The 22,215-nt window shown below is 47.9% G+C and overlaps 1 protein-coding gene across 7 annotated transcripts in view; it reads right to left on the reverse strand.

Annotated features, from left to right (window-relative positions):
• ILDR2 (immunoglobulin like domain containing receptor 2) overlaps positions 1-22,215 on the reverse strand; it is a 360,441-nt gene that overhangs the window by 183,251 nt on the left and 154,975 nt on the right. For all 7 annotated transcript variants that reach the window (XM_063956731.1, XM_063956726.1, XM_063956728.1 and 4 more), the window contains exon 2: positions 18,196-18,516. In XM_063956731.1, the coding sequence (XP_063812801.1) occupies positions 18,196-18,516 (321 nt within the window). The remainder of the gene's footprint in view (positions 1-18,195; positions 18,517-22,215) is intronic.

Raw genomic sequence — 22,215 nt, forward strand, 5'->3', positions numbered from 1 at the left:
AGGTTCAAGGACTTCAGATTTAGAATAGGCCTTACCGAGCCATCCGGCTTCGGTACCACAAAAAGAGTGGAATAATACCCCTTCCCTTGTTGCAGAAGAGGTACCTTGACTATCACCTGCTGAGAGTACAGCTTGTGAATGGCTTCCAACACCGTCTCCCTTTCGGAGGGGGACGTTGGTAAAGCAGACTTCAGGAAACGGCGAGGTGGATCTGTCTCTAATTCCAACCTGTATCCCTGAGATATTATCTGCAGGATCCAGGGATCTACTTGCGAGTGAGCCCACTGCGCGCTGTAATTTTTGAGACGACCCCCCACCGTCCCCGAGTCCGCTTGAGAAGCCCCAGCGTCATGCTGAGGCTTTTGTAGAAGCCGGGGAGGGCTTCTGATCCTGGGAAGGAGCTGCGTGTTGCTGTCTCTTCCCTCGACCTTTGCCTCGTGGCAGATATGAATAGCCCTTTGCTCTCTTATTTTTAAAGGAACGAAAGGGCTGCGGTTGAAAAGTCGGTGCCTTTTTCTGTTGGGGAGTGACTTGAGGTAGAAAGGTGGATTTCCCGGCTGTAGCCGTGGCCACCAAATCTGATAGACCGACTCCAAATAACTCCTCCCCCTTATACGGCAAAACTTCCATATGCCGTTTTGAATCCGCATCGCCTGTCCACTGTCGCGTCCATAAAGCTCTTCTGGCCGAAATGGACATAGCACTTACCCGTGATGCCAGTGTGCATATATCCCTCTGTGCATCACGCATATAAAGAAATGCATCCTTTATTTGTTCTAACGACAGTAAAATATTGTCCCTGTCCAGGGTATCAATATTTTCAATCAGGGACTCTGACCAAACTACCCCCGCACTGCCCATCCAGGCAGTTGCTACAGCTGGTCGTAGTATAACACCTGCATGTGTGTATATACTTTTTTGGATATTTTCCATCCTCCTATCTGATGGATCTTTAAGTGCGGCCATCTCAGGAGAGGGTAACGCCACTTGTTTAGATAAGCGTGTTAGCGCCTTGTCCACCCTAGGAGGTGTTTCCCAGCGCTCCCTAACCTCTGGCGGGAAAGGGTATAATGCCAATAATTTCTTTGAAATTATCAGCTTTTTATCAGGGGCAACCCACGCTTCATTACACACGTCATTTAGTTCTTCTGATTCAGGAAAAACTATAGGTAGTTTTTTCATACCCCACATAATACCCTGTTTAGTGGTACCTGTAGTATCAGCTAAATGTAACGCCTCCTTCATTGCCAAAATCATATAACGTGTGGCCCTACTGGAAAATACGGTTGATTCGTCACCGTCACCACTGGAGTCATCGCCTGTGTCTGGGTCTGTGTCGACCGACTGAGGCAAAGGGCGTTTCACAGCCCCTGACGGTGTTTGAGTCGCCTGGACAGGCACTAATTGATTGTCCAGCCGTCTCATGTCGTCAAACGACTGCTTTAGCGTGTTGACACTATCCCGTAGTTCCATAAATAAAGGCATCCATTCTGGTGTCGACCCCCTAGGAGGTGACATCCCCATATTTGGCAATTGCTCCGCCTCCACACCAATATCGTCCTCATACATGTCGACACACACGTACCGACACACAGCAGACACACAGGGAATGCTCCTAATGAAGACAGGACCCACTAGCCCTTTGGGGAGACAGAGGGAGAGTTTGCCAGCACACACCAAAAGCGCTATATATATATATCAGGGATAGCCTTATAATAAGTGCTCCCCTATAGCTGCTTTGTTATATCAAAATATCGCCATAAATGTGCCCCCCCCCTCTCTGTTTTACCCTGTTTCTGTAGTGCAGTGCAGGGGAGAGACTTGGGAGCCGTCCTGACCAGCGGAGCTGTGAGAGGAAATGGCGCCGTGTGCTGAGGAGATAGGCCCCGCCCCTTTTCCGGCGGGCTCGTCTCCCGCTATTTAGAGAAATCAGGCAGGGGTTAAATATCTCCATATAGCCTCTAGGGCTATATGTGAGGTATTTTTAGCCTTTATAGGTACTCATTTGCCTCCCAGGGCGCCCCCCTCCCAGCGCCCTGCACCCTCAGTGACTGCCGTGTGAAGTGTGCTGAGAGGAAAATGGCGCACAGCTGCAGTGCTGTGCGCTACCTTTAGAAGACTGCAGGAGTCTTCAGCCGCCGATTCTGGACCTCTTCTGACTTCAGCATCTGCAAGGGGGCCGGCGGCGCGGCTCCGGTGACCATCCAGGCTGTACCTGTGATCGTCCCTCTGGAGCTTGATGTCCAGTAGCCAAGAAGCCAATCCATCCTGCACGCAGGTGAGTTGACTCCTTCTCCCCTCAGTCCCTCGCTGCAGTGATCCTGTTGCCAGCAGGAATCACTGTAAAATAAAAAACCTAGCTAAACTTTCTCTAAGCAGCTCTTTAGGAGAGCCACCTAGATTGCACCCTTCTCGGCCGGGCACAAAAATCTAACTGGAGTCTGGAGGAGGGTCATAGGGGGAGGAGCCAGTGCACACCACCTGATCGGAAAAGCTTTACTTTTTGTGCCCTGTCTCCTGCGGAGCCGCTATTCCCCATGGTCCTTTCAGGAACCCCAGCATCCACTAGGACGATAGAGAAAGGGCGTTTTACAGCCCCTGACGGTGTCTGAGACGCCTGGGCAGGTACCAACTGGTTTGACGGCCGTCTCATGTCGTCAACTGATTTTTGTAATGTGCTGACATTATCACGTAATTCCATAAACAAAGCCATCCATTCCGGTGTCGACTCCCTAGGGGGTGACATCACCATTACCGGCAATTGCTCCGCCTCCACACCAACATCGTCCTCATACATGTCGACACACACGTACCGACACACAGCAGACACACCGGGAATGCTCTATTGAAGACAGGACCCCACTAGCCCTTTGGGGAGACAGAGGGAGAGTTTGCCAGCACACACCCAAGCGCTATAATATATATGGGAACAACCCTATATAAGTGTTGTATCCTTATAGCAGCTTAAATATATTAATATCGCCAAAAAAAGTGCCCCCCCTCTCTGTTTTACCCTGTTTCTGTAGTGCAGTGCAGGGGAGAGTCCTGGGAGCCTTCCTCACAGCGGAGCTGAGCAGGAAAATGGCGCTGTGTGCTGAGGAGAATAAGCCCCGCCCCCTATTTCGGTGGGCTCTTCTCCGGAATCTGTGAGATCTGGCAGGGGTTAAATACATCCATATAGCCTCAAAGGGCTATATGTGATGTATTTTTAGCCATAAAAAGGTATAATACATTGCTGCCCAGGGCGCCCCCCCCAACACCCTGCACCCTCCGTGACCGCTGTGTGAAGTGTGCTGACAACAATGGCGCACAGCTGCAGTGCTGTGCGCTACCTCAGGAAGACTGAAAAGTCTTCTGCCGCCTGCTTCTGGACCTCTTCCATCTTCGGCATCTGCAAGGGGGGTCGGCGGCGCGGCTCCGGGACGAACCCCAGGGTGAGACCTGTGTTCCGACTCCCTCTGGAGCTAATGGTGTCCAGTAGCCTAAGAAGCCAATCCATCCTGCACGCAGGTGAGTTCACTTCTCTCCCCTAAGTCCCTCGATGCAGTGAGCCTGCTGCCAGCAGGACTCACTGAAAATAAAAAACCTAAAAAAATTTTTCTAAGCAGCTCTTTAGGAGAGCCACCTAGATTGCACCCTGCTCGGACGGGCACAAAAACCTAACTGAGGCTTGGAGGAGGGTCATAGGGGGAGGAGCCAGTGCACACCACCTGATCCTAAAGCTTTATTTTTGTGCCCTGTCTCCTGCGGAGCCGCTAATCCCCATGGTCCTGACGGAGTCCCCAGCATCCACTAGGACGTTAGAGAAAATAACGAGCGAACAACTCGGAATGACCCCCCATAAGAGAGAAGATAAAGGGCCGCTAATCCTGTCATGTGATCCAGTAAGGATGGAGTCTGATCCCATTCGGTCAGTCAGGATGGAAGATTCCATGATGCTTGCAGTAATATAAAGACCCGGGGGTAAATTTACTAAGATGGGAGTTCTATTTAAATGGGATGTTGCCCATAGCAACCAATCAGCTTCTACTTCTTATTTATCTAGCACCTTCTATAAGATAATATCTGGAATCTGATTGGTTGCTATGGGCAACATCCCATCTTAAATAGAACTCCCATCTTAGTAAATTTACTTCCCAGAGGCTATCCCGGTCGGATCTCTGTGTACGGATGCAAATGGCGAATTTTGTCAGATGCAACTATACACATATTTGCGGTGTGAGGCGGAAACTCGACAGCAACAATGAGGTCGCACAGGACCTCCCTGACTTGTAGGAGCGCAGTGGGCGTGTATCTAACGTTCCATATGATTGACGGATCGCCTGCACCTAGCTATGAAGGCAGTTGGGCGGCGGCTGGTGTATAATCAACGGGTGGCCCTGGTGTTCACTTACAGACGCATGGAGCCAACGTTAGCTGAATGGAATCACTCGGCTGGCTAGACAGTTTTTCACATTTTTCCAGGTCAAGTTTCACTATGAGGAGCATTTTTCCTGTCAGTTTACCTCAAGTAAAGTCCCCTGACCTCTACCTCTGCTGGGCTTTCTCTTTTGCTACAATATTTAAGCCAATGGCGGAGATGTTATCAAACCATCAAGAGAGATTAAGTGGAGAGAGATAAAGTGTCAGCCAATCAGCTCCTAATTGTCATTTTTCAAGTCCAGCCTATAACATGGCAGTTAGGAGACGATTGGCTGGTGCTTTAACTCCGGCCACTTTATCTCTCTCCAAGACTTGATCGATATCCACAAATATCTTTTATATTTCTGGTCATATTACAACAGAACATTAAAGATAAATTTCTCTGATTCCTTCGTCTGCTGCATTCGCACATTTAATGTAATATATGACATATCCACAACATTTTATTCTTCCAAGTACTGTATGTATTTGCTCCGTGTGTGAGCGTAATAAGGTATTACTGTATGTACATTTATTTTCTCAATCACAGACTCTGCAGCTGCCGGTCCCCCTGCCCACATCGCTGATCTGCATATATATAACATTTTGGGGCCTGGATCACATGCGTCCAGCAGTGGGGCGGGGCTGCACATCACTAGGCACCACAATTTCTAGTCTGTTAGCTCCACCCCCTCGGCCACGGAATTCCCATATTAATATCCGTATCCTGCCCACTTCACTTGGTTTAACTGAAGCTCAGGAATGATAAAAGATGCCCACCGCGGCCATCGCAAACTTACAACTCCACAATTGCGTATACATTCGCAGCCTATATCCAATTATGGAGAACATCAAAGCTAACAGACAGCCTATAGCTATGCAGACTGGGCACAGCAGTAGTGATACAGGCTCCATGTTTTTGCACGTACGATCTCGCAGCTGACGGCAGATACACGTCCCGACAATGACACGCCTGTGTATCTCCAACCACTCCACTAAACTCCCCGTCACTACTTCCCAACAGCCACTTCCTGTCAATCCCTCTGCGGCAAATTTCTTAGTGTGAGTGGGACTGCAGCGGCACCCTCGCACACTGCAATTGCAGCACATGCGCAGTTTGCGGATAATCGCTCCGTTGCGTGAACATCGGCCATTGCGTACAGACACATACTGTAGGCCCAAATATATTAAGTGATAAAGTGACGACTGATAAAGAGAGATAAAGTACCAGCCATTCAGATCCTAACTGCCATGTTACAGGATGTGATTGAAAAAATTACAGTTAGGAGCAAAAATTACAGGAGCTGATTGGCTTGTACTTTAGCACTCTTTGGAGGGAATTCAAATGTTTGAAAAGTCAGTTGGGTGTCTATTAGATAGGAAAAAACAGACACCCAACTGACTTTTCAAACAATTGAATATCCCCCTTTATCTGTTTCCACTTTATCACTTTTTAAGGCTTAATACATTTGGGCCATAATGTGGTAATGAAGCTTTAAACTGACCAGACCTGCACAATTAATACATTAGTATCTATATGATAATAATAGGGTTTCAATGACCTACCGGTAAATCCTTTTCTCGTAGTCCGTAGAGAATACTGGGGTCCATTTAGTACCATGGGGTATAGACTGGTCCAGTAGGAGCCTTGGGCATTTTAAGAAATCAATAGTGTGCACTGGCTCCTCCCTCTATGCCCTTCCTACCAGACTCAGTCTAGAAACTGTGCTCGAGGAGACGGACATACTTTGAGAGAAGGATTTAAAGGACAGTGGTGAGATTCGAACCAACACACACAAACAAGAGGAAAGCCATGCTAACCAAACTTGATGAGGAACAGCAACAGCTGAACCAACAACAATACTGAACCAAGTAACAGTGCAGGAAACACAAAGCGCTGGGCGAGCGCCCAGTATCCTCTACGGACTACGAGAAAAAGATTTACCGGTAGGTAATTAAAATCCTATTTTCTCTTGCGTCCTAGAGGATACTGGGATCCACATTAGTACCATGGGGATGTACCAAAGCTCCCAAACCGGGTGGGAGAGTGATGAGGGTCTTGCAGAACTGATTGGCCAAACTGAAAGTCCTCAGATGCCAAAGTATCGAACTTGTAGAACTTAGCAAACGTGTTCGAACCTGACCAAGTAGCTGCTCGGCAGAGCTGTAAAGCCGAGACACCCCGGGCAGCCGCCCAGGAGGAACCCACCGACCTAGTAGAGTGGGCCTGTACAGATTTTTGAACCGGCAAACCTGCCGTAGAATAAGCATGCTGAATAGTAAGCCTGATCCAGCGAGCAATAGACTGCTTTGAAGCAGGACACCCATGGGATCATAAAGAACAAACAGCGTGTCCGATTTTCTGTAACGAGCTGTCCGCTTCACATAGATCTTCAAAGCCCTCACAACATGACTTTGAAGCAGCAGAGGTGTCGGTAACCACCGGGATCACAATAGGTTGGTTAATATGAAACGCAGACATCACCCTAAGACGAAATTGCTGACGAGTTCTGAGTTCAGCTCTATCTTCATGAAATATCAAATGGGGGCTTTTGTGAGACAATGCACCCAGCTCCGACACACGTCTTGCTGAAGCCAAGGCCAACAGGGTGACTGTCTTCCACGTAAGAAACTTTACGTCGACCTCCTGTAAAGGCTCAAACCATTCCGATTGTAGGAACTGCAACACCACGTTGAGATCCCAAGGTCCCGTAGGAGGCACAAAGGGCGGCTGGATGTGTAGAACCCCCTTCAAAAATGTCTGAACCTCAGGGAGAGAAGCCCCTGACTGCAGAAAAAGCAGAAAACATCCCAGTTGAAATTCCACCGTAGGAAATTTCCTGTTCTCAAACCAAGAGACGTATTTTTCCAAATACGGTGGTAAGGTTTAGACGTTACTCCCTTTCTAACTTGAATCAAGGTTGGAAGAACCCTGTCCGTGATCCCTCTCCAGGCTAGAATTTGACGCTCAACTTCCATGCCGTCAAACGTAGCCGTGGTAAGTCTTGATAGACGAACGGCCCCTGTTGTAGAAGATCCTCGCGAAGAGTTAGAGGCCACGGATCCTCTAACAGCATCTCCAGTAGATCCGCGTACCAGGCCCTTCTTGGCCAGTGCGGAGCAATGAATATTACTTGTATCTTTTCCCTTTTTATTCTTTTAAGAATTGTTGGGATCTATGGAAGTGGTGGAAACACGTACGCCATCTGGTAGACCCATGGAGTCACCAGAGCGTCCACCGCCACTGCCTGTGGGCCTCTCGACCTGGAACAATAACGCTTGAGCTTCTTGTTGAGACGAGAGGCCATCATGTCGATTTGTGGAATTTCCCACCGACGTGTCAAGCACCTGAACACCTCCGGGTGAAGGCCCCACTCTCCTGGGTGGAGGTCATGTCTGCTGAGGAAGACTGCTTCCCAGTTGTCTACTCCCGGAATTAAGATGGCCGACAATGCCACAGCGTGTCTTTCTGCACAGAGGAGAATCCTTGTTACCTCTGACATTGCTCTCAGAGACTCCATCTTGAATTTGAACACCCGTAAGTACGGGTTCAGTGACTTGAGGTTTAAAATGGGCCTTACCGAACCGTCCGGTTTCGGTACCACAAACAGGTTGGAATAATAACCCTTGTTTTGCAGCTGAAGTGAAACTGGAACAATGACCTGAGTCTGTACCAGTTTTTGAATTGCTTCCTGTAAAGTCATACTTGCTTCTTGAGAAGCTGGTGGAAGCCTGATTTGAAGAATCTGTGAGGTGGAAGTTCCTGAAACTCCAATCTGCAGCGCTGGGCGATAATATCCTTGACCCAGGGATCCTGGCATGATGTTGCCCATATGTGACTGAAATATTTTAATCGGGCTCCCACCTGCCTGTCTCCCAGGCAGTGTGGTCCACCGTCATGCTGTAAGCTTTGAGGAAGCAGAACCGGAGTTCTGTTCCTGTGAACCTGCAGTTGCTTGTTTTTTGGGTTTACCTTTATTGCCTTTGAAGGCTGTAAAAGAGCCTTTGGTGTTACTAAATTTGGCTGTCCGAAAGGACTGCAGAGTTGGAGCAGAGTAGGTCTTCCTAGCTGGGGGGGCTGCGGAAGGAAGGTATGTAGGCTTATCCGCCGTAGCCTTGGATATCCAGTTCATCTCCAAACAGGGCCTCACCTGTGAATGGTAGGCTTTCCACACCTTTCCTGGAATCCGCAACCGCAGTCCACTGGCGTAGCCACAAGCCCCTGCGTGCTAACACTGCCATGGCAGTGGTGCGTGCGTTGAGCAAGCCAATTTCTTTTATGGCCTGCACCATAAAATTTGCAAAGTCCTGTATATGCTGTAGGAGTAAAACCATCTCCTCCCTGGATAAGGAATCTAACCCGTCAATTAGATTACCTGACCATTTAGCAATGGCCGTAGTGATCCATGCACAAGTAATAGTGGGTCTCTGGGCCACCCCAGCAGCTGTGTACAGGGATTTGAGAGAGGTCTTAATTTTACGGTCAGCCGTGTCCTTTAAGGAGGCTGCCCCAAGGACAGGTAAGACTATCTTACGTGACAACCTAGATACCGATGCGTCAACAATCGGTGGGTTTTCCCATTTTTTCCTATCATCCTGAGTAAAAGGGAAGGATATGATTAATCTCTTAGGGATCTGAAACTTCTTATCTGGATTAACCCAAGTTTCTTCAAACAGAGAATTCAACTCTTTTGATGCAGGAAAAGTAGCAGAGGATTTATTTTTTACATTAAAATAGGACTCCTCATCCTCCTCTGTCACATTATCAGAAATTTGAAGGACATCTCTAATCACGTCTTCATCAGTGTCAGCCTGCAAGATTTGGGCCAGTGTACGCTTTTCTGGACAAATGGTAGGGGTCTTAGGCGCTGCTGTGGTGCCTGAATCTCTATTCATCAGGTCATCCACAGACTGTCTTAAGTATTGCGTCTCTTTCTCATTCTGGGATAATTTATTAGAAATAATAAGATTTTAAACCTACCGGTAAATCTTTTTCTCGTAGTCCGTAGAGGATGCTGGGGACTCCGTAAGGACCATGGGGTATAGACGGGCTCCGCAGGAGACATGGGCACTATAAAGAACTTTTAGTATGGGTGTGCACTGGCTCCTCCCTCTATGCCCCTCCTCCAGACCTCAGTTAGAGAACTGTGCCCAGAGGAGAAGGACAATACGAGGAAAGGATTTTGTTAATCTAAGGGCAAGATTCATACCAGCCCACACCAATCATACCATATAACCTGGAATACACATAACCAGTTCAACTGTAACATAACCCTTATGTAAGCAATAACTATATACAAGTCTTGCAGATCCAGTCCGCACTGGGACGGGCGCCCAGCATCCTCTACGGACTACGAGAAAAAGATTTACCGGTAGGTTTAAAATCTTATTTTCTCTTACGTCCTAGAGCAGGGGTGGCCAAACAGTCGATCGCGATCGACCAGTCGATCGCGGACATGCGACTAGTCGATCGCGATCCGCCGCCCAGCCACCCGAAGCCGCGCCTCTCCTGCCTGCCGCTCTGCCTCCTCAGTCTGGTCTGCGGCAGTGACGGCCGAGTGTATAGCTCAAATCAGGTGCCGGTTCGTTAGCCAATGAGAGCTCGCGGACCGGCACCTGATTTGAGCCATACACGCTGCCGTCACCGCTCTCCACACACCAACGGTGAGCTCTTCTATGGGGGCATATCTGGCATTGTGGGCACATAGCTCAGTGGGGGCATATCTGGCACTGTGGGGGCATATCTGTAATCTGGCGCTGTGGGGGCATATCTGTAATCTGGCACTGTGGGGTCATATGTGGCACTGGGGGCATATCTGGCTCTGCGGGCACATGGCACTGTGGGGGCATATCTGTATCTGGCACTGTGGGGGCATATCTGGCACTGTGGGGGCATATCTGGCACTGTGGGCACATGGCACTGTGGGGGCATATCTGTATCTGGCACTGTGGTGGCATATCTGGCACTGTGGGCACATGGCACTGTGGGGGCATATCTGGCACTGTGGGCACATGGCACTGTGGGGGCATGTGTATCTGGCACTGTGGGGGCATGTGTTTGAGGTTTTTACCTGTGGGGGCCAATGTGTTATTTCGTGTGAGGCAGTCATTACACTCTGCGCAGCAAGGCTATGTCCCTTTTTTTAGTTATACCACGCCCACTTTTTGTTATGCCACGCCCACTTTTTGTTATGCCACGCCCCTTTTTTTACTTGAGTGGCTACTGTCTCACACAAAAACAAATAATTATACTTGTTGCAGGAGTTACTGTGGTGACCCCACTTTTTAAGAATCTGTCTTACACATCTTTTTTTCTATATCACTTATGTGTTTGTATATGTCATGTTTTTAACCTCTATATTTTGCTGTATGTGTCCTACCACAAGGACCCTCTTAATATTAATATAAGCAATAAAAGCTACGTTTTATTTTGATAATCAATCCAATAAATTGATATTGTGCACCCAACTCAACCACCGTCTTTCTAGTTCTCTTTATATGTGGTGAAGTTCCCACTCTCCTGGATGGAGATAGTGTCTGCTGAGGAAGTCCGCTTCCCAGTTGTCTACTCCCGGAATGAAGACAGCTGACAGAGCGCTTACGTGATTTTCCGCCCAGCGAAGAATCCTGGTGGCTTCCGCCATTGCGACCCTGCTCTTTGTCCCGCCTTGGCGGTTCACATGTGCCACGGCTGTGACATTGTCTGATTGAATCAGAACCGGTAGGTTGCGAAGAAGACTCTCCACTTGTCGAAGGCCGTTGTATATGGCCCTTAATTCCAGCACGTTGATGTGCAGACAGGACTCCTGGTTTGACCATAGTCCCTGAAAATTTCTTCCTTGGGTGACCGCTCCCCATCCTCGGAGGCTCGCGTCCGTGGTTACCAGAACCCAGTCTTGAATGCTGAACCTGCGACCCTCTAGAAGGTGAGCACTTTGCAGCCATCATAGAAGAGACACCCTGGCCCTGGGGGACAGTGTTATTTTCTGATGTATCTGTAGATGGGACCCGGACCACTGGTCCAGAAGGTCCCACTGAAATGTCCTTGCATGAAATCTGCCGAAAGGAATAGCCTCGTATGAGGCCACCATTTTTCCCAGAGCTCGAGTGCATTGATGAACTGACACTCTTTTTGGCTTTAGCAGGTCTCTGACCATGTTCTGGAGGTCCTGGGCTTTTTCCGACGGGAGAAAAACATTCTTTCGCTCCGTGTCCAGTATCATGCCTAGGAACGATAGTCGAGTCGTTAGAACCAATTGCGACTTTGGCAGATTGAGAATCCAACCGTGCTGTTGGAGCACCCTCAGGGAGAGCGACACGTTCTTCAGCAATTGATCTCTTGATCTCGCCTTTATCAGGAGATCGTCCAAGTATGGGATAATTGTGACACCCTGCCTTCTCAGGATCACCATCATTTCCGCCATTACCTTGGTGAAAATCCTCGGGGCTGTGGAAAGCCCAAACGGCAACGTCTGAAACTGGTAATGACAATCCTGTACAGCGAATCTCAGGTACTGCTGATGAGTGGGATATATGGGGACATGAAGGTAAGCATCCTTTATGTCTAGCGACACCATAAAATTCCCCCCTTCCAGGCTGAATTATACAGCTCGGAGCGATTCCATCTTGAATTTGAATCGTTTCAAGTACAGCTTTAGGGATTTTAGATTTAAAATGGGTCTGACCGAACTATCCGGCTTCGGGACCACAAACAGGGTCGAATAATATCCTTTTCCCTGGTGGTGCAGGGGAACCCTGACAATCACTTGCTGTTGACACAGCGTTTGAATTGCAGCTAATACTACCTCCCTCTCTGGGGAAGAAGCTCGTAAGGCCGACTTGAAAAACCGGCACGGGGGCACCTCCTCGAATTCCAGCCTGTAGCCCTGGGAAACAATTTCCCTCGCCCAAGGGTCCACGTCTGACTGAACCCAGACTTGGCTGAAGAGTCGAAGGCGTGCCCCCACCGGTGCGGACTCCCGTAGGGGAGCCCCAGCATCATGCAGTGGACTTAGCGGAAGCCGGGGAGGACTTCTGCTCCTGGGAACTAGCCGAAGCAGGTGTTCTCTTACCTCTACCCTTACCTCTGGCGAGGAAAAAGGAGCCCCGACCTCTTCTGGACTTATGCGACCGAAAGGACTGATACTGTGGAGGTTTCTTTTGCTGTTGGGGAACAAAAGGCAAAAAGGTAGATTTATCCGCGGTAGCTGTGGAAACCAGGTCCGCGAGACCATCCCCAAACAATACATCACCCTTGTAAGGTAAGACCTCCATATGCTTTTTTGAGTCCGCATCACCCGTCCATTGGCGGATCCATAAGGATCGTCTCGCAGAAACAGCCATGGCATTGGCTCCTGAACCCAGTAATCCAATGTCTCATTGAGCGTCTCTCATATATAAGACTGCGTCCTTAATATGAGCTAATTTCAACAAAATGGTATCCCTATCTAGGGTATCAAGGTCAGCTGACAGGGTATCTGTCCAAGCTGCTACTGCACTACATACCCATGCCGACGCAATTGCCGGTCCAAGTAAAGTACCAGTATGTGTGTAAATAGATTTTAACGTAGTTTCCTGCCTGCGGTCCACAGGATACTTAAGGGCCGCTGTGTCAGGAGACGGCAGCGCCACCTTCTTGGACAGGCGTGTTAAAGCCTTGTCCACTGTGGGAGAGGATTCCCAACGTACCCTGTCCTGTGTAGGGAAAGGGTATGCCACAAGAATCCTTTTGGGAATCTGCAGTTTCTTATCTGGAGTTTCCCAAGCTTTTTCACAAAACTCGTTAAGTTCATGAGATGGAGGAAAGTTCACTACCTGTTTCTTCTCCTTAAACATGTGTACCCTCGTGTCGGGCACCGAGGGTTCATCAGTGATATGCAAAACATCTTTTATTGCAATAATCATGCACTGAATACTTTTTGTCACCCTAGGGTGCAATCTCGCTTCATCATAGTCGACACTGGAATCAGAGTCCGTGTCGGTATCTGTGTCTACTATTTGTGACAAGGGACGTTTCTGAGACCCCGACGGGCCCTGTGAGTCGGTCCAATCCGTGGATTGACCCCCTGTCGACACCCTGGACTCTGCTTTGTCCAGTCTCTTATGTAATGATGCTACACTTGCATTTAACATATGCCACATATCCATCCACTCCTGAGTCGGCACCACCGACGGGAACACACCACTCATCTGCTCCACCTCCTCCTTGGATAAGCCTTCCGCTTCAGACATGCCGACACGCACGTACCGACACCCTACACACACAGGGATATAACTATAAGGGGACAATTCCCCAACCAGGCCCTTTGGAGAGACAGAGAGAGAGTATGCCAGCACACACCCAGCGCCAAACGGACACTGGAATAAACCCAGATAGCGCTTTTATATGAAATGACACTGATTTTCCCACTCACTGCGCCTGTAATGTGCCCCCCTCCTCTTTTTTCAGCCCCCTGAGCTCGTTCAGCAGGGGAGAGTCCGGGGAGCCAGCGTTCTCTGCAGCTTCTGAGGACAAAATGGCGCTGGTTAGTGCTGAGGGATCAAGCTCCGCCCCCTCCAGCGGCGGGCTTCGGTCCCGCTTCAATTAATAAAAAATGGCGGGGGATCATCTATTTGCTGCCTCCGCAGCCTAATAAATACCATTATGCCGGTAATGAGGTTTATTGCTGCCCAGGGCGCCCCCCCTGCGCCCTGCACCCATCTGTGCCATAAGTGTGTTGTGTGGGAGCAATGGCGCGCAGCGTTACCGCTGCGCGCTTACCTCAGGAAGACCTGAAGTCTTCTGCCGCCTTGAAGTCTTCTTTTCTTCTCATACTCACGCGGCTTCTATCTTCCGGCTCTGCGAGGAGGACGGCGGCGCGGCTCCGGGACGAACCCCAGGGTGAGACCTGTGTTCCGACTCCCTCTGGAGCTAATGGTGTCCAGTAGCCTAAGAAGCAGAGCCTATCATTTAAGTAGGTCTGCTTCTCTCTCCTCAGTCCCACGATGCAGGGAGTCTGTTGCTAGCAGTGCTCCCTGAAAATAAAAAACCTAACAAAATTCTTTTAAACAGAAAGCTCAGGAGAGCTCCCTGTAATGCACCCTATCTCCTCTGGGCACAAGATCTAACTGAGGTCTGGAGGAGGGGTATAGAGGGAGGAGCCAGTGCACACCCATACTAAAAGTTCTTTATAGGTGCCCATGTCTCTTGCAGAGCCCGTCTATACCCCATGGTCCTTACGGAGTCCCCAGCATCCTCTAGGACGTAAGAGAAATTTGAGATCATCCCTTTTATTGAATCCAACCATGCTGGTTCGGACCCACCAGCCTGAGAATGTGTACTATCCAGAGTACACTGTAGTGATCCCCGAGGGGAAGAAAAACACTCAATTGTGCATGAAACACACTCCTTTGACATTGTAAATGTGAAATCACACACACAGGAAAAGGTTAAGCACAGTTAACCAACACAGAGTCCTCTAAGGAGACACAGAGTATGATGGAGCCAGCCACACAGCGCCCTTCTTGCTAATGTCAAACTTAGCTGGGTCGCTAGGGGCTTAGTATTCTAACACCGCTCCCCCCCCTCCCCCTTACAATGACCCCCTGGTACCGCTGAGGAATTGTGGAGTCCTTGTGGAGGAGTGCACTTCCCTGCCAGTCTTGTCAGTGTGAGCTGCAGAGGGAAAGTGGTGCTGGTGAGCTGCTGGATCCGCTCATAGTGAAGCCCCGCCCCCTTAATGGCGCGCAGTCTTCCAGTATTTTTTATACTGGCTGAGGTGTTTGCGGTGCTTAACAGCGGGTTAGAACGTCTGTAAGCTGTACTGCCAGTGTCGGTATTGTTTTTAGTGGCTCAGCTCGCCCCTCACAGCGGGACACACACACATACACTGTATGTTGTCCTGAGCCCGGAGACGCAGCCTGCATGTCAGTGCTGCGCTTCATACCCTTATGCCGCCATTACAGCCGGCGACCCCGGACGCCCTACTCACCACTCTTCTTACTTCTGGCTCTGTCAGGGGTGGCGGCGTGCTGCGGGGAAATGTACGCTCGCCGTGGTGGGGCTTGCAAATGGTTCCCTCAGGAGCTCAGTGTCCTGTCAGCGGGGAATGGGACCATTAACCCTATAGGAGGCTGGGCCGTCTCCCTCCCCCCCCCTAAGTCCCACGAAGCAGGCAGGCTGGTCCCGACCAGTCCTGTCTGAAAATAACAAACAGAAAATAAATGCAGAAAACTCTTCAGGAGCTTCCATAAGCGTGACCATCTCCTCCGGGCACATTTTCTAAACTGAGTCTGGTAGGAGGGGCATAGAGGGAGGAGCCAGCCCACACTATTGCTTTCTTAAAGTGCCCAAGCTCCTAGTGGACCCGTCTATACCCCATGGTACTAAATGGACCCCAGTATCCTCTAGGACATAAGAGAAAGTATAATGTCTGTCCTTTCTCTGCAGGCTTCCACTGCCTCAATGGAGACAGGACAAGCTCGCCAACGGTTGTGCACAGGGAAATGAACACATCACAACCTAAGTATAATGCTAGCCCAGATGAAGGGAACAGGGCTGGGGTGTCTCAGCATACAGTAAGATGGGTCCACATTACTAGTCTCATATACAGAAAGCAAGTTGTACCTTAGCGCTCCCTTACAGCACTGTCTCTCTGCAGCTACTCAACAATGTGTTTTTGTTTTATTTCCACTGTGGTTTAAAAATGCAACACTAAAGAATGCCAGTACATCACTCACCCTAGCTAGCCTTTCTGCCTTCAGATTACTATCATGTATCGCCTGTGCGCCTTATTCAGTAGGGATCGCAAAAGCAAAATCTTTCTCTAATGGGCAAAACCATGTGCACTGCAGGTGGGGCAGATGTAACATGTGCAGAGAGAGTTAGATTGTGTTCGAAATGAAATCTAAATTGCAGTGTAAAAATAAAGCAGCCAGTATTTACCCTACACAGAAACAATATAACCCACCCAAATCTAACTCTCTCTGCACATGTTACATTTGCCCCACCTGCAGTGCACATGGTTTTGCCCATTACAGAAAGATTTTGCTTTTGCGATCCATGCTGAATTAGGCCCTGTGCACGCCCTCCTGCCACTTTTATTAAAAAGATTGCTGTAAATTGGTCTTCCTTCTGTGCTTTTCAGTCATGCCTTTATAACACCAGTGGATTCTTTTTGCATTTTAAATATAATCTAGTCTGTGTTTTTCCTTAAATAAGATGTCATCTATATGAAGTACTTTCTTGTAAATCCCTCCACTTGCAGAATGGTGAGTGTCTGATGTGCTTTGTGGAGACCCTCACCACCAGCATCTCTGTAACGGCTGAATGGTGAAGGACAGGGAAGGAATGTGAATTCTCCTCCTTTCTCTCCATGTGATGGCGCTATTATGTGTGCTCAAATAAGAGAGCTCTGACACTGGAGTGAAGTGGGCATATAATTAGACATGTAGGTCGTAAATCAGAGGTATACACATTTACAACAATGGGCGCTTTTAAATCTGTGTATTCGTTACGAGGCGATCCCGATGGTACCACCAGAGGACTTAGGCAGACGGGCCATGGCCGTATGGCGGCGTATCACTGACGTTATCTGCAAACACTTGCATGCATCACCATTTGTGGATGCTCTGTCTTGGCGCAGATTGACGTTACCGCTTCGATGTTCCCGATTTTGCATATGGATTATGATGCATCGCAAAACTGCAGTGGGCGTATTTTTCTATTTCTGGGCGGCAACTACCTGTGCGATTCTTTGCAATTGAGATTACAAAAACATTAGGCTTTTAGTTGCAACAGCGAACCGTGCTGAATCTCCCCCTATATGCGGGTTTTCTCCTCCAGCATCAGCGCCCACCTCTGTATTAGGACGGAAGAGTCAGGCTCTTTCACTCAGTTGTGCAGGGATTTACCACATATTCATGAGCTGCGACCACGCGCTACCATATCAGAGTCTATATCGGGGTGTTAGGTTTAGGCTGCGGGGAGGGGGTGGGTTAAGGTTAGGTAGCCCCAGGGAGGGTTAGGCTGTGTGTGTGTGTGTGTGTGTGTGTGTGTGTGTGTGTGTGTGTGTGTGTGTGTGTGTGTGAAGGGGGGGGTGGTTCTGGCTGCAGCAAGGGAGGGATAGATTACTCCCAACCCCAGTCTGGATTCTAATTAGCCGCAGTCGTTATTCTGTCTGCCAGCATCACGCCGGCTGACATTTCAACCCCAAACCCCCAGAACAATGTAATGCCTGACAATAATCCCATAGGACCTATACTGGACACATTGGGAACATGTACTGAGCAGTGATAAAATTGGAGAAGTGAGCCCGTGGAGAAGTTGCCCATGGCAACCAATCAGCTGCTCTGTTTACTTTTATAGTATGCAAATTATAAATGTTACGTCAATGCTGATTGGTTGCCTGGGCACTGAACACCAAGGCCTTGTCCACTCTGCCACACTGTGAGCGGCCGAACATCCTATCATCCGGCTCCTCCTTCGACTCCTCTATGCTCCCTCAAAATTAATGCTGCTGAACTGACTGGAGGCCGACTTTCCAGGGTACACCGGCTAAAGACAATGCTCAACCTTAGGAAAGGGATTTACCCATGAAGGGAGGAATATTTTACTTTAAAAAAAAAAAAAAAATTATTTGCAATCTCCACACTGGGCGTCCGCAGCCAGAACAGATGAGTATGGTGTTTGTCTTGTTGTCAATGTGACGTTCCGGGCAGGAGACCAGCAGGGGACACGTTACAGATAACTCAAATAACAACATAAACCTAGAAATTCTTCTGCGTACACGTAATGAATGCGTTATGGCACGTTACCGTTAACAATGGTGACGTCTCTTCCTTTGTAGAAGTCTCCCAGTGTAACAGAGGTTCCCAGTTTAGAGGCCACCGGACGCACAGTCCTACTGCCATCCGCACAGTCCAAGTACTGGTTCCCCCCCATATTGGCCTTGTTGGGAGGCTTGCCGATACCCAAGGCCTCGTCCGTGCGATCCTGGCAGAATGATTTGTATTTCCACTGGACCAAGACCGGCTGAGAAGACGTGGTGGCGTAGTGGCAGCGCAAAAGGGTGGACTGGAACAGCATGACGGCTTTCTTGTGGTCAGGCATGGTCACCTGCACTCCGTTGGACAGACCTGCGGAGACATCCGGTAACGGGAGGTGAATGAGCAGAATTACAGGAGCACGGTACACAGTACATAGAGGAGTATAATGTACATTATATATCTACTATAACATCGTATACAAAAGCTTCCGAGAGAAATTCAGAACATATGGAAGGTGGGTGTTTTAAAGAAGCCTATAAAACAGTATAACCCACCAGACAAGTGACGTCCTCCTAAACCAATACATTTTACAACAGTGAAAAGAAGTGCATCTAAACTATCGTCTAATGAGTATTCCAATTCTATATAGATAAGAAGAAGCCGGACGCAGAGGTGCGCGCAGTTTCATGCGCTGCTGAGAATTCTCAGCCACCCTCTTGTGCACAGAGGCGGCCACTGCCGAGGTCTCACATCCCCCTGCTCACATACATAAGTGGGAACATCGGGCACACATCGGTTCCACCATCGGACCTCTTGCACCCTATGCTGCCTCGGACAAAGCCACTCTCCTAAGATGCCGGGGCCTTGCCAGATTTCAACGGATTTGCAGTGGCTGACTAGGGAATACACAGAAAACTGTCCCGGCATGCCTGCGTTCTACTATCCACCCTCATTGCCTCCCCAAAATGCTGACTTCCTGTCATTCACTTTGTGAATTTATCCTCTGTGCATGCGCGGTCGCTAATCAATTGCTGCGTGTGCGTGGTGCAGCTTTGACGCATGCACAGTGGCGAACAATTGCTCCCCTACGTCCGCATAGACATTATGTGCACCCCGAATCAGGAACAAAGTGCACAAAAAAAGAGTTAATTTTACAATACATAAGATGAATGACCCTAAATAAATACACATAATGGAAATTCCTTTATTGTCATTGTTCAAACATCTTCAGGGAATACACAAATAAACTATGCGTGGAATCAATGATCTGTGATACAAATATGAATAGGCCAATATACGTTTGTGTTTGTCTAAAAAGCCCAATCAGGGTTCATCAGGGTACAGTGTAGACCAGACAATGCAGAAACACCCAATGTATTATCTTCAAGGGTTATAATCCAGATGTGGGAACCCCAAACAAGACTGCAAATAACTATATAGTGCTCACTGTACATAAAGACACAACCTTTACTGTGTTATCTTTCAAATATCACTACTTAATATCCCCCCTTATATTCATACTAGATCCCAGAGAGGAGGTACAGGAGGTAGGTGCAGTAGTGGAGGGGGGATAGTGGGGTTTGGGATATTGAGCAGCAGATGGTGGGGCCACAATGACATGGTCACTACAAACCGTGTCAAGACCTCGGACCTCCCACTTGATAGGGAATATAGGTGGGATCTGGAAGGCTGGTCTAATCTACTAGGAGTTTGGGAAAGCTCCCAAAAAATTCAGTAGTCACCTGGACATTTGAACTTTTTTAAAAAAAAATTTTAAATGGCTTTTATTTGCATATTTTTATTTCAATTCATTTTATTTCTTCCCCTATTATATGAGAATTTATACTCATCAGATTCCAATTGTTACTTACATTGTTCAATATATTATTTTTGTATGAAATAACATTTCATATTCATCTTAAATATTATACTTTTTAAAATGACCATATCGTTCCAGCTAATATGCTGTATACAGTACAGTCTTTTATCCTATCATTCTAAACTAATAACATTGATAGACCGTAATATAGTTATATATGAAACCTCTTGAGGAAATGAGCTGCTGAATCGCGAAACGCGTTGAGTCTGGACTCATCAGGATTCAGAGGTGCATTGTGCAACCGGAAGGGAAAAGACAAGTTGGCTGCTCAGTATCTATCTTAAAAGACTTTTAATGTGGACCTTTTTCATCCACCTCTGTGGAATCATCAATATGCACTGTATATTATTTAAAATGTTATTACACTAGGGACGTGATGTATTAAAAGGAAAATGCGGCCAAGAATCCGAAAACTGTAGTTTTCTGAGGTTTGGCCGCATTTCCCATATGCACCAAGCTCCGGAATGTATCGGTGAGCAACGTCATCTACAGATGGTGTTGCCCAACTGAAGCTCTGAGCTTCTCTTCGCATTTTCCTCTGAGAAGGATCTAATCGGATATGTAGAAGATAATTCTTCTGTTAAAGTCTAAAGTTTTAGTAATAACCGATTTCTAAACTTGTGTCTCCAACGGTACCAAAAAAAAAAAAGGAAAGATACAGTTATAACTAACTGAACTTAAGTTAGGTACAAACGATGAAATTAATTGGGTCGCTCAGCTGCTCGGTCCAATAATTTACGAGAGTGTATGCAAAACTTCCCATACACTTCAAGAGGGACTCTGGTCAATTTTTGGTTGCATGTCCGTTCCCAAATGTTGTTGCATAACTCGGACAAGCTAGGGAAACTATTACATCCACAATTTACATTTTAACAGCTATTCATATAAATGCACTTTCCGGAGGGTCATCTCTCAGAAAACAGTGACCTTGATAAGTCAGGGAAAAATAGGTCTCCTGGTGCATCACAGTACTATTCGCGAAGTAGATGGGGGACAGCAGAACTTGGCTGAAGATGTCTCCAAGGTAGCATGACCTCTTTGTTAAAGGCCCGCTGCTGACAAATCACCCTGGCCACATTAAAAAAGATGTCAAGTTTGATTGACACGGAATTCCTGCGAGTGTGCAGGTCCCCTGTAGCTACAAGAGCCCGGGGCAAGGTGAAGTATGAGGTAAATGTGATTCTGAAATACACTGGTCAAGACTGAATATAATTCAGTTTTGTAATGAGCTGCTTTGCGCCTACAGGCGGAATATCATCAATATGAGCAGAGGATGGCGCCACCTAATGGAGAAACACCACGGAAAAGCAAAAGACACCCAACTATAAAGATATGTTTTCTTGGACTCTGCAACTTATTTCACATACTTTTTACTAAGTATAATGTGTGAATTATGAATCTTAGAATGAAGCATTGTAAAAAGTGATTCATCTTCTAGTGTGCTAAAAGGAAACTGGACGCTAAGACGCGCCAACCAGCTTAAACTGCAAGTGTAGCTGCCAACATCTGCTCTGGAGACGCGTTTCAATCACTGACGCGTTTCAATCCCTTCTGTACAGGACATGCGCAGTCAGCCGATAATTATAGCACAACTGCGTATACATTGGGTTGCGTCCATCTCTCATGCCAAAGGAAACTTACGCCTGTTTTCAGACAGATCTTTTGCGCAATGATAGGGCTGGAGCGTGGGCGCAATGATGCTGGCATGTATGCCTGCGATATTACCGTAACACGCCTAGAAAAAAGTGCTTCTACGTAGGTCTAAATAACCCCCACCCAGTCACAGCTCAGGAACGCCAAATACATTTCCAATACACTCCTGGGTGCGTCTGACATTGCAACTGCGACTCTGTAAGAACACGATCAGGACGCATGCATGGCGCACATTAGTAGCATGTGTGGCAAAAAAAGCTGAGAAGGCGATCCCAGTGGATGGTCCTGCGTGTGAACGGCAGCAACATGCAGAAACCTTCCACGCACAGGGAGTCTGCCTCAGTAGGGAAATAGATGATCATTATTTTATCATTACGTTGTTAAAATCTGTTTATTTTATTTTGTCACCGTTTGAATTTACAAGTAATTGTGTAGAAGTGACATCAGATTACATCTAGTAATAGGCTGCTGCGGTTACATTTATTGGCACAAGTCCCCGGGTCTCTGCACAGTGCAACTACACACACCGCAGGCTG

The sequence above is a fragment of the Pseudophryne corroboree genome, chromosome 2 (assembly GCF_028390025.1).
Source record: "Pseudophryne corroboree isolate aPseCor3 chromosome 2, aPseCor3.hap2, whole genome shotgun sequence".
Taxonomy (NCBI): Eukaryota; Metazoa; Chordata; class Amphibia; order Anura; family Myobatrachidae; genus Pseudophryne; species Pseudophryne corroboree.